The sequence below is a fragment of the Balaenoptera acutorostrata genome, chromosome 15, assembly GCF_949987535.1.
Source record: "Balaenoptera acutorostrata chromosome 15, mBalAcu1.1, whole genome shotgun sequence".
In the NCBI taxonomy this organism is placed as follows: Eukaryota; Metazoa; Chordata; class Mammalia; order Artiodactyla; family Balaenopteridae; genus Balaenoptera; species Balaenoptera acutorostrata.
Genome location: NC_080078.1, coordinates 56,836,873 through 56,852,616, shown reverse-complemented (window position 1 = coordinate 56,852,616; position 15,744 = coordinate 56,836,873). Strand labels below are relative to the sequence as shown.

The 15,744-nt window shown below is 42.2% G+C and overlaps 1 protein-coding gene across 1 annotated transcript; it reads left to right on the top strand.

Moving 5' to 3' along the window:
• Positions 1-2,870: 2,870 nt before the first annotated feature.
• LOC130704896 (signal recognition particle 9 kDa protein-like) lies at positions 2,871-3,622 on the top strand. Its single transcript, XM_057529470.1, has one exon. It carries the CDS (start codon positions 2,944-2,946, stop codon positions 3,202-3,204), a length of 261 nt encoding a protein of 86 aa, XP_057385453.1. The 5' UTR covers positions 2,871-2,943; the 3' UTR covers positions 3,205-3,622.
• Positions 3,623-15,744: the final 12,122 nt, after the last annotated feature.

The following is a 15,744-nucleotide window of genomic DNA, read 5'->3' as shown; positions in this document are numbered from 1 at the left end:
GTTTGTTGGAAGATTTTTAATCACAGTTTCAATTTCATTACTTGTGATTGGTCTGTTCATATTTTCTGTTTCTTCTTGATTCAGTCTTGGAAGGTTATACCTTTCTAAGAATTTGTCCATTTCTTCCAGGTTGTCCATTTTATTGGCATAAAGTTGCTTGTAGTAGTCTCTTAGGATGTTTTGTATTTCTGCGGTGTCTGTTGTAACTTCTCCTTTTTCATTTCTGATTTTATTGATTTGAGTCCTCTCCCTCTTTTTCTTGATGAGTCTGGCTAATGGCTTATCAATTTTTGTTTATCTTCTCAAAGAACCAAATTTTAGTTTTATTGATCTTTGCTATTGTTTTCTTTGTTTCTATTTCATTTATTTCTGCTCTGATCTTTATGATTTCTTTCCTTCTGCTAACTTTGGGTTTTGTTTGTTCTTCTTTCTCTAGTTTCTTTAGGTGTAAGGTTAGATTGTTTACTTGAGATTTTTCTTGTTTCTTGGGGTAGGCTTGTATAGCTATAAACTTCCCTCTTAGAACCGCTTTTGCTGCGTCCCATAGGTTTTGGGTCGTCGTGTTTTCATTGTCATTTGTCTCTAGGTATTTTTTTATTTCCTGTTTGATTTCTTCAGTGATCTCTTGGTTATTTAGTAACGTATTGTTTAGCCTCCATGTGTTTGTCTTTTTTACGTTTTTTTCCCTGTAATTCATTTCTAATCTCATAGCGTTGTGGTCAGAAAAGATGCTTGATATGATTTCAATTTTCTTAAATTTACTGAGGCTTGATTTGTGACCCAAGATGTGATCTATCCTGGAGAATGTTCCATGCGCACTTGAGAAGAACGTGTAATCTGCCGTTTTTGGATGGAATGTCCTATATATCAATTAAATCTATGTGGTCTATTGTGTCATTTAAAGCTTCTGTTTCCTTATTTATTTTCATTTTGGATGATCTGTCCATTGGTGTAAGTGAGGTGTTAAAGTCCCCCACTATTATTGTGTTACTGTCGATTTCCTCTTTTATAGCTGGTAGCAGTTGCCTTATGTATTGAGGTGCTCCTATGTTGGGTGCATATATATTTATAATTGTTATATCTTCTTCTTGGATTGATCCCTGGATCATTATGTAGTGTCCTTCCTTGTCTCTTGTAACATTCTTTATTTTAAACTCTATTTTATCTGATATGAGTATAGCTACTTTTTTTTAAAATTTATTTATTTTTGGCTGTGTTGGGTCTTCGTTTCTGTGCGAGAGCTTTCTCTAGTTGTGGCAAGCGGGGGCCACTCTTCATCGCGGTGCGCGGGCCTCTCACTATCGTGGCCTCTCGTTGCGGAGCACAGGCTCCAGACGCGCAGGCTCAGTAATTGTGGCTCATGGGCCCAGTTGCTCCGCGGCATGTGGGATCTTCCCAGACCAGGGCTCGAACCCGTGTCCCCTGCATTGGCAGGCAGATTCTCAACCACTGCGCCACCAGGGAAGCCCAAGTTCTTAAATTTCTTAAGGCAAAAAGTTAATGATACCATCTTGGTCTGAATGTCACTGTCACATTATGGAGAAGACCATTTGCTAGACCAAGTCTTCCTTGGTCAAAGATTGTATCTTGGGAGTGTGCGTGTTAGGATAAGCAGCTCCTTGGAAATGTTATCATATCTCAATCTGAATTTCACTCATACTAAGAAAAACCAATGGTGAGAAGTCCCTGTCCTCATGGGAAAAAAAGTATTTTTCTCCAGATTCTTTTTATGAGAAGTCAGTGCCTTGGACATAATGTTCACTTCCATTGAAGAACATCTCTTGATAAGTAGAAATAGTTTTTCAGTCAAGAACCTGATATTCTTAGTTCAATAACCTGTTTCAACACTATGTCAGATTCCAGTATGGAGAAAATTTTTACTGGCATGTTAATTTTTTTGCACATTTTATGAGAATTTAAAATCACAAATCTACAGAATGTCCAATAGTCAACAGTCTCTGATTTCAAATTTCTGCCAGAAAAATAGTCTACAAATCAACTTGTCTAAAAACAAAAGTCATCATTTTCAGCTGTTAATATTGGTGTGTATGGCATAGGGTTAAGACTATGGTACTTCCCAAGTACAAAACTTTGTTCATGACTTAGTAGTTGTCTAAACTTGGACAATACATTAAACATCACTAAACCACAGTTTCCTCATCTTAAAATGGGAATATTAATAGCACACTACTCACAGAATTGTTGTGAGGATTTATAGATATAAGGTGATTATTGCAATCCTGAAAAAAATTATCAATTATTCTTATGGTTTTTAAACTGAGTAGATTATACTTGGAGAATGAAAAGTTTTTAAGTTAGTCAATTGTAAAACTTATCAGAAAATTAAATACTTTTGCTACCAATGAGGCAAATCTATGTTAATGATATTCTTCCTGTGTACTTCCATAGCCTTGGCTTTGCATCTAGCCTATAGCCCACACTACTTTTGTTTGATTAAAAAAAAAAAAGGGCTTCCCTGGTGGCGCAGTGGTTGAGAATCTGCCTGCCAATGCAGGGGACACGGGTTCGAGCCCTGGTCTGGGAAGGTCCCACATGCCGCGGAGCAACTAGGCCCGTGAGCCACAACTACTGAGCCTGCGCGTCTGGAGCCTGTGCTCCTCAACAAAAGAGGCCGGGATAGTGAGAGGCCCACGCACGCGATGAAGAGTGGCCCCCGCTTGCCACAACTAGAGAAAGCCCTCGCACGGAAACGAAGACCCAACACAGCCAAAAATAAATAAATAAATAAATTAATTAATTAAAAAAAATAAAATTTCTGTAAAGAGGCGAGTTTGGCGGAAAGGAAAGTTTGCTTTAAAAAAAAAAAAAGCAGGTCTCTGCCGCGGTAGGTGGCTGCGAGAGGCAGGGAGGTAGGTGGGCCGCGTCGCTGTCGCCTCCGGTCCGTAGCTTTGCCTCCCTCTCCTGTTCTGCCGCGGGCCCACGATGCCGCAGTACCAGACCTGGGAGGAGTTCAGTCGCGCAGCGGAGAAGCTCTACCTCGCAGACCCTATGAAGGCACGTGTGGTTCTCAAATATAGGCATTCTGATGGGAGTTTGTGTATTAAAGTAACAGATGATTTAGTTTGTTTGGTGTATAGAACAGACCAAGCTCAAGATGTAAAGAAGATTGAGAAATTCCACAGTCAACTAATGCGACTTATGGTGGCCAAGGAATCCCACAGTGTTGCCATGGAAACGGACTGAATGGTTTGAAATGAAGACTGTTTGTCATGTTCTTAGGAAGTAAATATCTTTTGAATTTGAGAAAGTGTTGGGACAGAAAATACTTTATGTAACTAAGTGGGCTATTCAGAAGCCAAGAGATCATTTTTTGTACTTTGTTTTTTAATGTTTACTTTAGAGAGCTAGGACTGTAAATGCTTTCAGTTAGAAAGCCTTTATTTATTTTTGGAAATGGAACAAGGAACGGCTCTATCTTGGAAACTTTTTGCAGATTGTTTGATGTTACGCAAAATAAATAATTACTCTCTGGTAAGTTTGTATCAGTAATTTGAAAATGAGATATCAAGAAAAGCCAATTCTTCCTTAAATTTAGTTAATCTGTCTTTAAAAGAAAAATTAAATGGAACCATTTTGCTGGATTGATATGTTTCTTTTGGAGCATAAATTTTGTGCTGTTGCTGACCAGCATATATAAAATACGGTAACTGGAATTAACTGTGCACAGCAGTATAGCTGATTATATATGGTAGTGTAGTCTCAATTATATCTAAAAATAACTATGAAAACAAGTATGCTTTACCTTAAACTTTACAAATTTAAACTATATTTTTAAATATAAGGGATTCATAGTATCATTAACTTGTTGAACGAAGACTAACTTTGAATCTAATTTTCAGTGCTCAGAAACATCTGCTGTTACTTTAAGTGCATGAACAGAATGCTCACTAATGGATCGAAACCACCATATTACAGAAATATTTGCCATCTATATTTGCCATCTATATTTTCTCAGAAGGGCTAAGGATTATTTGAACTGTTAAATTTTTGCATACCTCTATGACACCCCAACCCATTTCTCTCATTACTTAACCAAGGTGTTAAGCATGACTCTCACAACTGTTCTCCATTAAACCAGAAGTATGATATTATTTGATATTTATCTTATATTTGTAACCTGAGTTTTACCACCTAAATATAATGTTCATATGTTGATTCCTACATTAAAATATTTTTTGTTAGGAATTTGTTGTGTTGACCAGCATTTTAACATGGAAAGTTTCATTAGCCATATGAATTTTGGCATGTTTCAGAGAGATCAGTAAATAAAATATTACATGAATAAAAAAAAAAAAAAAAAGAACAGGCTTTATTTTTCAGGAAAGTTTTAGCCTTACAGAAAAATGGAGAAGATAGTACGGAGAGTTCCTACATACCCTGTACCCAGTTTCCCTCTATGGCTAACATTTTGTATTACAATGGTATGTTTCTTACAGTGAATGAACCAAGAGTGATATGTTATTATTAGCTAAAGTCCATGTTTCATTAAGATTTCCTTAGTAATGTCCTTTTTCTGTTACACAGTCCCATCCAGGACACCACATTACATTTAGTCATCATGTCTCCTTAGGCTTCTCTTGGCCGTGACAGTTTCTCAGGCATTCCTTGTTTTTGATGACGCTGACAGTTTTCAAGAGCACTGGTCAGGAATTTTGTAGGATGCCTCTCTACAGGAATTCTTCTTGTGTTTTTCTCATGATTAGACTGGGGTTATTGGTTTTGCGAGGGAAAACATGGAGGTACAGTACCATTTTCAACACATCATATAAAGGAAACATACTATTAACATGACCTTTCACTGTTGATGTTGACTTTGATCACGTGCCTGATCAGATTTCTCCACTGTAAAGTTACTCTCCCTGCCCCTGCCTTCTTCCATACTGTGTTCTTTGGAAGGAAGTCACTATGTGTAGCCTTACACTAAGGAGTGGGGATTTGTGCTCCCCTCCTTGAGGCAAAGTATCTACATGAATTATGTGGAATTCTTCTGCATTGCCTCTTCTTCCCCATTTATTTATTTATTCAGTAATTTATTTATATAAGTATGGACCCATGGATATTTATGTTACACTTTGGGTTACAATCCAATACTATTTTATTTATTTTGTTGCTCACATTTTTCCAGCTTTGAGTTGGGAAACCTTCCAGTTGGTTCCTATGAACCTTCAAAATATGCCCATCAGTTTGTTGTTGTTGTTGTTCTTATTTTGTTTTGTCTTTTTTAAGCACTTCCTTACCTTCAGGTACTACAAGGTGTTCCAGACTCATCTTGTATATTTCCTGCCCCAGTCCTAAAATCAGTCATTTCTCCAAGAAGCCCTATTTCCTTTACTGGAGAACGGCTATAGAAACCAAGATCTGGGAGCCAGGTGTGCTATATTGGTGTCCTTTCTCTTAGGTAGTTTCACTTCACAGAACAAGGAAATACATGTGTTTATCCTAACCCACATATATACAGATATCTATAAATATTTCTACATGGAACTATCTGTATCTATATTAAGCTAAACATGAGTTCATACTGATATCTCCAACTCTAATAGTACTTATGATTCTATCTTCCTAACACCCTTGCTTCCCTGTAATTTTCACTCCTAAAGGGAGAAATCTGGCTCCCACCATTTGCCATCCATTTTCTTAATTGTTCAGTTCCAATATACGTGTATAGCAGTGTCAGAATTGTTAACCTGTACTGCCAGGAAACAACTACCACTGGAGTACACTGCTTGTGTGCAGTTTCTTTCACTTTTAATGTTGCAGACTCTACTCATTTCCAAGGTTACTTAGGTCAGCATCTTTTCCCCCACCTGTTTTAGTGAGGTTGGACATTGTAAATTTTTAACCAATAAACAAACAATTGGATACTATATCAATAATAAAGGAACTTCATATACTTAAACATATGAATACATATGTATATACATACATATAGACCCACACATTTCATTAACTTAGAAAAAAATAAGTTATAGAAAAAGATTAAAATTTTATATAAATTAAAGTTGTGATACAAATTGTCATCAATAAACTTTCCATAGCCCACATACTTTCTCAACCTATTTTTAACAAGGTTGTCCAATACTGTACCATGCAGTCTAGCAACTGTTAATTTACCTTGGCTTCTGCCATCTAGGAAAATTTTCTCCTTTCTATCACTGTTTTTGACTCTCCACATTATTTTCTCCCAAGAAATGAACGTAAGGCACTTGAACCACACTAAGCCTTGACACCAGCCTGGAACAAACTATGCTAATTTATTGAACTCAGGCTCAATCCTCTCTTTGTTTGTGTATGTATATTGCTTTTTAAATTTACAAATTAAACTACATTTCTCTTACTTTGTCATTTCTATCTCTATCTCCATACCTATAAGCCCCGCTTATGCAAATCCTATTGAACCCCAAAAGGTAAGAGACTATTGTCTAAACTAAAACAAAATTATTTTGAGGATTTAGGGCATATATCATGGCAACAAGAAGGTCAGACTTCAGGAATCTTAAGCTCCTAGTACTTTAAATAAAGATACACATTAAATACATCAATTTTATAACATCATCCCTCTGGTTTCCTTGATTAACCAGCACTTTGCCTGAAAACATAGGAAATTTGAGGTAAAATAAAGGTATTGTTGAAAATAACTCTTGCATTTCTAAAATGCAAACTACGCAGGCGCCGTGGATTGACAGCTACCTGCGTCATTTAAAAAGCAATGTCTGAGGCAGTTTTAATGAAGTGGCAATTTTGCAGACAATGTAGAATTCAAAAACACTAAGGAAATGTTAGGCACCAACATGCTGAGCACATAAAACAGCATCTGGCAGTTTCCCTTTGGAGGCCCCCTGTGCCAGCATTTCACTTAGAAAAGAAAAGAATCTTTTTCAGCAATCTTCTTAAATGCTCTAATTTCACACTATCTGAAAGTGATACTTAGGTTTTGGTAAATCACATTTAATTGCAGCAGTCTGCTTGCTATTATTTAACTATTGCTTCTATTTCTCTCTAAGCTCTCAAAGACCACATGGAAAATAAAATATCACTTAATTGAAGTGCTTCCATACTTAATGACTTTTTGTCCATCTAGGTCAATTATTTTGGCATATGCTAAAGCAGTAGAAATCATATTATAAGGTCAAGGAAAACTAAAAATTACAACTCAGTTCTAAGAACTCAGCATTTATTTGTCTGTGTTTTTATCTCAGACTTCCTTGAGAGTCTAAATCTTGTCTGAGCCCCTCTATATACACAGTACCAGTTTCTCTTCCTCAGTAATGTTTGAGTAATGAATTCACAGAGTAGCCACGAGGCTCTGGGCTAGGGGCTTGGGGTACAGATAGAGAAGACACAGACCCTGCCCTCCTAGAAGGTGGAAGGAAAGGAGGACATGTGAATCAGTGATCATACGACAAAGTGGCCAGGCTACAGAGGTATCTGTTTACTGAGGAACTTTGTGCTGGATATTGGCTGGTCCTCCATATTCATTACCACTCTTTCTCACAGCAACTCCATGATACAGGGAGAGAGGAAAAGACTAAGGTTCAGAGAAGTTAATGAATTTGCTCAGGTTTTCACAGCTAGTTGGTGGTTGAGTTGGGACTGAAAGCTGGATCTCTCCAGACCATTGCAGAGGTTGCCATGGAGGTGCAGGGAAGAAGGGAATGGAATACCCTGTGAATGGAGGTAGGAGGGGGAGTTGGTAAGGTAGAAAAAATGAGAAATCAAAAGATTTTATTTATAGTGATTAGTGCTGGAAGGAATCTTCAAAGTTATCTGAACCAACTTCCTTGATTCACAAGACTGGGTAGAGGGTCACTCAGACGCTCCTTGAAAACCTCCAGGGAGAGAGAACTTATCCCTTTATGGGGCTAGGAGCCCTTAGCAAATTCTGACCACATCATCTGCTCCACAGGGGAATCACTAATCAAAATTGCTTTATAAAGTGAAAGTAGGAAGCGCATAGTTGCCAATGTATGTAAGAATATAAAACTCAACAAAGGCACAGAGAAATAAGATATTCTGGATGGTACTACTCAAAACAGTATGCCATGATGAGCCAGCAGGGTCAGAATAAAGACCTTTTGTGGAAGCCTGCCTGGAAGAAAGCAGTGGATGTTGCAATTAGGGTTGAAGAAGAAAAGTAAAGGGATACTGGAAATGATGTCAAATTGAGGTTTTCAGTTTGGGTGGGCCAATATTAACTTGTTGAGAAAGAAGTGCCTGCTGGCCTGTAAAATTCAGAGCACCAATATCGTGAGAGTAAAGTAGAAATGGAATTTGACAAAATCCGCCTGGGAAGAGGGATGTAAGGAAGGGCCACCCACAATGTGGGTTAGCAGGTTAAGACTCACTTTCTTCTTTCCTGGTTCTTAATTTCCACATCTATATAATGAGGGACTTGTTGCAGATCTTGCTACTATCTTATAGTGAGCTTTAATTTTATTTTACATTATTTAATGCAAAAATTACCATTGTTTTTTCCCCTAAATCTGATATAGCTCTTCCAAGTCTTCACCCTCCTGGATGGAGGAACATTTCCTTTAGTCTTGTTTTCTAGAAATCTCTGGGTCTCATGCAGTCTAGAACATCCAGGTAAGGATGCCTGGTCTTCTGAACATTTTGGTTTCTTTCATATGTCCATGGTTTGGGCCACTTTGAAGAGGCAACTTTGCCATTCTTTAGCTAGCTTTGGAGATGGGATGTTTGAGATAAAGGAGAATCTGGGTTCCAGGAGTCCCACGCTACCCCAGTTGAGGTCCAGCTATGCTCTGGAGAACAGCAAGGAGAGGGCTTTGCTCTCTGCCAATCCCAGAGCTCAGTCCCAGCAATGGAAGCCTCTTTCCTCTTTCATTGGGCCCATTTATACCCCTCCCAACTTCTGGTTTCTCCCTCCCCACCATACACTGAATCCACTGCCATCATAAATGCTTAGTTTTTCTATCACCTGAGCCTTGGTGAAGGATGTCTTCTGAGCAGCTAAAAATTTCTGCTTTTGACCATGTGTCAGTATATCTCTGGCTGAGTGCTGGACATGGTATTTGTAAAATATTTTTTGAAATAATTTGAGGCCAAGGATAATGTTACTTTCCTCTTAAGAGGATTTGATTTGCCTTTGCAAAGGACCTTGGGGAATTAGCAATCCAAGATCACATTAATTCAAGTGCAGGGCTCTTTACAAGGCAACATAGAAATAGTTAAAATTTTAAACAATTGATATAGCTGTACAGGCGTCTCCCAAATGAATACTTAGAAAGGTTCCGTTCTTGATAATATGGCTATGTAAGGTATTGCCCCCAAGTTTAGGATTTAAAAACAACAACAATTATTTATTATCTCTCATGGTTTTAGTAAGTGAGTCAGTAATTCAGAAACAGCTTAGCCAGGTGGTTCAAACTCAAGGTGTCTCATGATGTTGCAGTCAGATGTTAGCTGGGGCTGGAGGCCCCACTTCCAAGGGGTTCATTTACATCTGGCAAGTTGATGCTGGTCTTTGCAGGAAACCTTGCTTCTTCTCCATGTGTGTCCCTCTACAGAGTGGCTTGAGTGATGTCACAGGGTGGTGGCTGGCTTCCCCAGAAAGAATAATCCAAGAGGAAGCTGTAATGCCTTTTGTGACCTAGCCTCAGAATTCATATACTGTCACTTCTACCATATTCTATTGGTCAGCCAGGACCAGCCCTGATTGGATAGGAGGGAAGTAGCAAGGCTGTGAATATCAGGGAGTAGGGACCACTGTGGGCTGTTGTGGAGAGTGACTACCACATATAGAAATTAGGACTCAAATTCAGGTCTGTCTACGGTAAAGTCCTTGTACCTCATCGTGCTGCCCTCCCCAAGCAGTCTTTTTGAATTTTGGGGTCCTTCTGAAAGGAATATCACCTTAAGCCTGCAACATCATGGAGCAGATAAATGGATTGTATTAAGAATGTTGTGACAGAGGCAGAGAAGCCAGGTACTTGGGCATGGTATAAAGCAAGAGAAATGGGGGGAACTGAGCAGAGGATGGGTCCAAGAAGAAAAGTTGGGAGGGTCCCATTAACTGCTGCCGACTGTACATTTTGCTTTTTGCTTCTGGCGTCAGCAACCAGAAAGTCTCTGTGGGTGAATCTTAGAGCACTCTTTTATACCAGTAACAATCCTCCTGCAAATCTTCCATTTACAGGTTTGGATTTCCTTAGGTAGTGCCAAGTTTTCAGAATAGAAACTGACTTGTCCCTGATCAGAAATTCTTCAACCTATTGGGTTTAACCAGAGCCTCAAGAAACCATCCAATCCACGTTGATCCACCAGGGTTTGCAGAACAGAATCTCAGTTGGACACACTGCAGGGAGCAGCTTGGTGTCTTTCTCTTTTTCTTTCGGTTTATTCTATATTGACATCTAGTAAGTGTCTCTTTCATGGTTTCTCAATGCTCACTAGTTACACTCTGAAAATTGAAGCCTTTTGGCTTTCGTGGGACATAACCGCTGACTCACTATGGTGGGATATATAAATATTGTTCTAAGTTCTTATGACAATGACCACTGAGATCATTTTTCACAACGTACAATTTCCATTATTTTGAAAAGCAGGGCTCAAGTCGGGATCTTGGAAGAGCAGCTATTTCCTTGGAGGTCTTAGCTTTCATCAGCAAGTTTTTCTTCTTCATACTTCCCTTCATACTCGTTTATACATCCTCTCTTCATTGCTTCCTTTGTTGTTGATGCTAATATTACCAATAAGTGAGACCTTGGGATTCATTGCTCGACAAGTAAATAATTATTGTTTACCTGCTTGTGTCATTATTTTCAAGGTGTTTTCACAAATATCTCATTTAATGCACATTATACCTTAATAAAGTAGACAGGACAGGCTTCATCCTCATTTTACAGGTGAGGGAGACAAATCCTCATAGATTTGAGGCACTGTAGGGCTGCTCAGACTCAGCGGGTCCTCCACCCCCCACAGTATGCCTCCCTCATTTAGGATTATCCTGCCTAACCTGGACCTGGGAAATGTCTCTATCTATGGAAAGTCGTGCTAGGAAAAAAAAACTACCCTAGACCACGATGTGCTCTGAGGGGCTAGTGGGCTCTCTGTTATTGTGTTATCTTAAAAATCACTTTAGGGAGTTCCCTGGTGGTCTAGTGGTTAGGATTCAGCACTTTCACTGCCCTGGTCGGGGAACTGAGATCCTGTAAGCCCCGTGGCACAGCAAAAACAAACAAAAAAATTACTTTAAATCATTTTTCCTTTTTAATTAAACAAAGGGTCAAAATAGAGAGGATTACAGAAAACAATTTAAGAACCAAGTATACTTACTGGAGTTGACATTTTGCTATAGCTGCCTGAAGTCCATCCATCTGTATGTTTCTTATGAAATAAAATGTTCAGAAACAGCTCATTCTCCCCCTCCTCATCCTTCCTTGTCTCTCTCCCAAGGCTGCCCCCATCCTGAATGGTGCCTCTTTCCGTTGCATCTTGCCCTCCCATTATACACAAAAATGAATCATACATCCTATGCCATTGTTTTTGTATTCTGGAAGAATTTAAACAGTTTCTTACTTCATAAACCCATTTTAGGCTCCCTTCTGAACAGTGCCCGGGCTGGTTTTGTTTTTCTGAATCTCTCACTCCTCTGGTGTGATGGGTCATCTCAGGTAGCACGTGGAAACTGTCCAGATTATTAGCCATTCCAACTGCAGCAAGTGCTTGTTTCCACGACTGTCCTTCCCTGAGAGAGGCAGAAAGCAGGGTACTCGGCTTCCATGTGGACTGAACTGCACGGCCAATGCCTACGAGGGTTGTAAGAGGCCCACATCCCAGCACAGGCTGGAACTGGAGCCCAGCCATTTTACAGAGTGAACCAGGCCCAGAGGACAGAATGATTTCCTTCATGTTGGAGAAATCGGTAAAGCAGGGACCAGCTCAGGGCTCACGGCACCTTTGCACTAACCAAATTGCCTTTTTCCAGTCTTACTCTTTATCCAGCAAACAACAGGTCATCAATTTGGTGATTTTGTTGCTCCTGATCCCCCCGGGGGAAATGCCAGCAAACTGTAAACACCCATGTCCTGAGACCCTGGCAAGCTTCCCGGGGAATTAGGTGTCCCTGTCTCTGGAGGACAGCCCTGATTCCAGAGTTTGCAGGAAGTGAAAGGAGAGCGGCCTCAAGAGCTTCTTGCCCGCAGCGCCCTCTGGTGGCCGACCGTATAGCAACCATTTTCATTCGCCATCTGAACGCAAAGTCTTGGTAGCCAAAGTGTTTTTCGCTGCTCCTCTTGGGACTTTGCTCCTCCCTCATTAATGCGCTCTGCTGCCTACTCTGTACAAGACACATTTTCTTCTTCCTGCATCCCTGGGCTAATTGACTCCCGGCCGATATTGTTTTTGTGTGATCAGAGCTAAGGGAACCCGAAAGAAGGCATTTTTGTTGCGGCTCAGAAACTGGCACGCTGATCAGACTCCGAAGCCAGAGTGACCAAGACGCACGGAAGTGGGCAAAGGGCTGGGGATGCAGAGCAAGGAGGAACGAGTGTCAGCCACAGAGATCCAGGAGGTCTTTCTGGGGAAGCCGGGCTCCGAGTTTTCAAGGAGAAACTGGATTTCCGATGGGGGGTGGGGGGAAGCGGTGGGCGGGGACAGGGCGTGGCCAATTCCTCCCTCCCGCTTTCCCTTCCTCCAGGCCTTGCTCTCTTTCCCTCCCTCCTCACTCACCCAGACCCAATAACTCTCCAAATCACCACTACCCAAAATGTCCACTTTCCAGGAGAGGGTTGGGCCGGTCCCTAGGCCTCTTCCAACAGCCCTCTCCTCTCTTGCCCTCCATGTCTCCTATGGTTCCTTCCCGCTGCCCGCTGCTCACGTCCTCCACTCGGCCATTGAACAGCAGGATGCTTGAATCCTGCATTGGCCTGTGTACAGATTGGGCACTGTGTGGACCAATAGGGGAAAACAGTTCTTGAACTGGAGCTGAAGGAAATTAGAAAAGTCTAAGGCAGCCTGACAGAAAAGTCCTGGAAGGGAGACAAAAAAGGGCCTTTCCTGTGGATCAAATCGGGCCTATAGACAGGGTTACTCTTGGAGAATCTTCTTGCATCTAGGCAAGAAGGATGGTGGGGAGAAGCTGGGAGCAAAGAGTGGAGTGCCTGGGGGAAGTTCAAAGGAGGACACTTGGCTTATTTTACCTGGATTCGAGGGCTTAGGCATATTTGTCTTTTATGAGACCTAAAGATGGTTTTCTTAAGGCACAGGGGAGCCACTGAGGATTAGGGAGCCAGAGAGTGGCATGATGAAAAGTATCTTTGCAAAGATTCCATAAACAAATACTTCCTTTCCACACTGGTCTCTGTGACAAGGCACCAGCTCTCCTGGTACTGTGGTTCCTTCAGGAGCCCCGTGTGCCTGCCTGGGGGGCACCACCCCACCCCACCCCCCGTCCTCCCTCAGCCAGGAGCTGCCCCTCACGCCCTCAGTGTCTGCCTGCAGTTTTCAGACTTTCTGCTCCCCCAGGTGAGTCAGGAAGCCAGCCATGGGTGTCACTCAGAGAGAATGAACTTGAGGCCAGCTGGGTGCTAGAGGGAAGGAGACCAGCAATGGAACACAGATGTGGATCCCAGGCTTCCAGGGTTTTACCTGAATCTGCCACCTGCCAGCTGAGGGGTCTGTAAGCAAGCTCTGTGTCCTCTCAGTTTCAGGGATCCTCTGGCAACCATGCCACCCTCTCCCTGTCACCCAAGGAGCTTGACCTTTCTGCTGGTTTCCCGCTGTAAACGCAGAGTCTGATGGAGACTTGGCATTCTCTGAGAACTCTAAGGTGGGCTATCAGTGCTCTGATTTCCAGGTCAGTCTGTTTTCATAATTTAAAAACAATGATAGAGGAGCTTCAAGATGGCAAAAGAGTAAGATGTGGAGATCACCTTCCTCCCCAGAAATACATCAGAAATATATCTACATGTGGAACAACTCCTACAAAACACTTACTGAATGCTGGCAGAAGACCTCAGACCTCCCAAAAGGCACGAAACTCCCCACATACCTGGGTAGGGCAAAAGAAAAAAGAAAAAACAGAGACAAAAGAATAGGGACGGGACCTGCACCAGTGGGAGGGAGCTGTGAAGGAGGAAAAGTTTCCACACACTAGAAGCCCCTTCCCGGGCGGAGACTGCAGGTGGCGGAGGGGGAAGCTTTGGAGGCACGGAGGAGAGCACAGCAACAGGGGTATGGAGGGCAAAGCGGAGAGATTCCCGCACAGAGGCTCGCTGCCGACCAGCACTCACCAGCCCGAGAGCCTTGTCTGCTCACCCACCGGGACGGGCAGGGCCTGGGAGCTGAGGCTCGGGCTTCGGTCAGATTGCAGGGAGAGGACTGGGGTTGGCGGTGTGAACACAGCCTGAAGGGGTTAACGCACCACAGCTAGCCGGGAGGGAGTCTGGGAAAAGGTCTGGAGCTGCCGAAGAGGCAAGAGACCTTTTTCTTCCCTCTTGGTTTCCTGGTGCGTGAGGAGAAGGGATTCAGATTGCCGCCTAAACGAGCTCCAGAGACAGGCGTGAATCACGGCTATCAGCGTGGACCCCAGAGACGGGCATGAGATGCTAAGGCTGCTGCTGCCACCACCAAGAAGCCTGTGTGCAAGCACAGGTCACTATCCACACCGCCCCTCCCGGGAGCCTGTGCAGCCCACCACTGCCAGGGTCCCGTGATCCAGGTACAACTTCCCCGAGAGAATGCAAGGCACGCCTCAGGCTGGTGCAATGTCACGCTGGCCTCTGCTGCCGCAGGCTCGCCCCGAATCCGTACCCCTCCCTCCCCCTGGCCTGAGTGAGCCAGAGCCCCAAAATCAGCTGCTCCTTTAACCCCGTCGTGTCTGAGTGAAGAACAGACGCCCTCAGGTCACCTACACGCAGAGGCGGGGCCAAATCCAAAGCTGAACCCCGGGAGCTGTGCGGACAAAGAAGAGAAAGAGAAATTTTCCCCAGCAGCCTCAGGAGCAACAGATTAAATCTCCACAATCGACTTGATGTATCCTGCATCTGTGGAATACCTGTATAGACAACGAATCATCCCAAATTGAGGAGGTGGACTTTGGGAGCAACGATATATATATATTTTCCCCTTTTTCTCTTTTTGTGATTGTGTATGTGTATGCTTCAGTGTGTGATTTTGTCTGCATAGCATTGCTTTTACCATTTGTCCTAGGATTCTGTCTGTCCAATTTTTTCTTTTTAATTTAAAAACATTTTATCTACAAAAAAATTTTTTTGGTTAATAATTATTTTTTATTTTAATAACTTTATTTTATTTTATTGTACTTTGTTTTATTTTATCTTATTCTTTCTTTCTTTCTTTTTTTTCTCCCTTTTATTCTGACCAATGTGTATGACAGGCTCTTGGTGCTCCAGCCAGGCATCAGGGCTGTGCCTCTGAGGTGGGAGAGCCAAGTTCAGGACATTGGTCCACAAGAGACCTCCCAGCTACACATAATATCAAATGGTGAAAATCTCCAAGAGATCTCCATCTCAGTGCCAAGACCCAGCTCCATTCAATGACCAGCAAGCTACAGTGCTGGACACCCTATGCCAAACAACTAGCAAGACAGGAACACAACCCCACCCATTAACAGAGAGGCTGCCTAAAATCATAATAAGGCCACACACACCCTAAAACACACCACCAGATGTGGACCTGCCCACCAGAAAGACAAGATCCAGCCTCATCCACCAGAACACAGGCACTTCTCCTCTCCACCAG

What these genes read in the sequence shown, in the direction of transcription:
- LOC130704896 (XM_057529470.1), top strand. Translation starts at nt 2,944, where the DNA reads ATGCCGCAGTACCAGACCTGGGAGGAGTTCAGTCGCGCAGCGGAGAAG.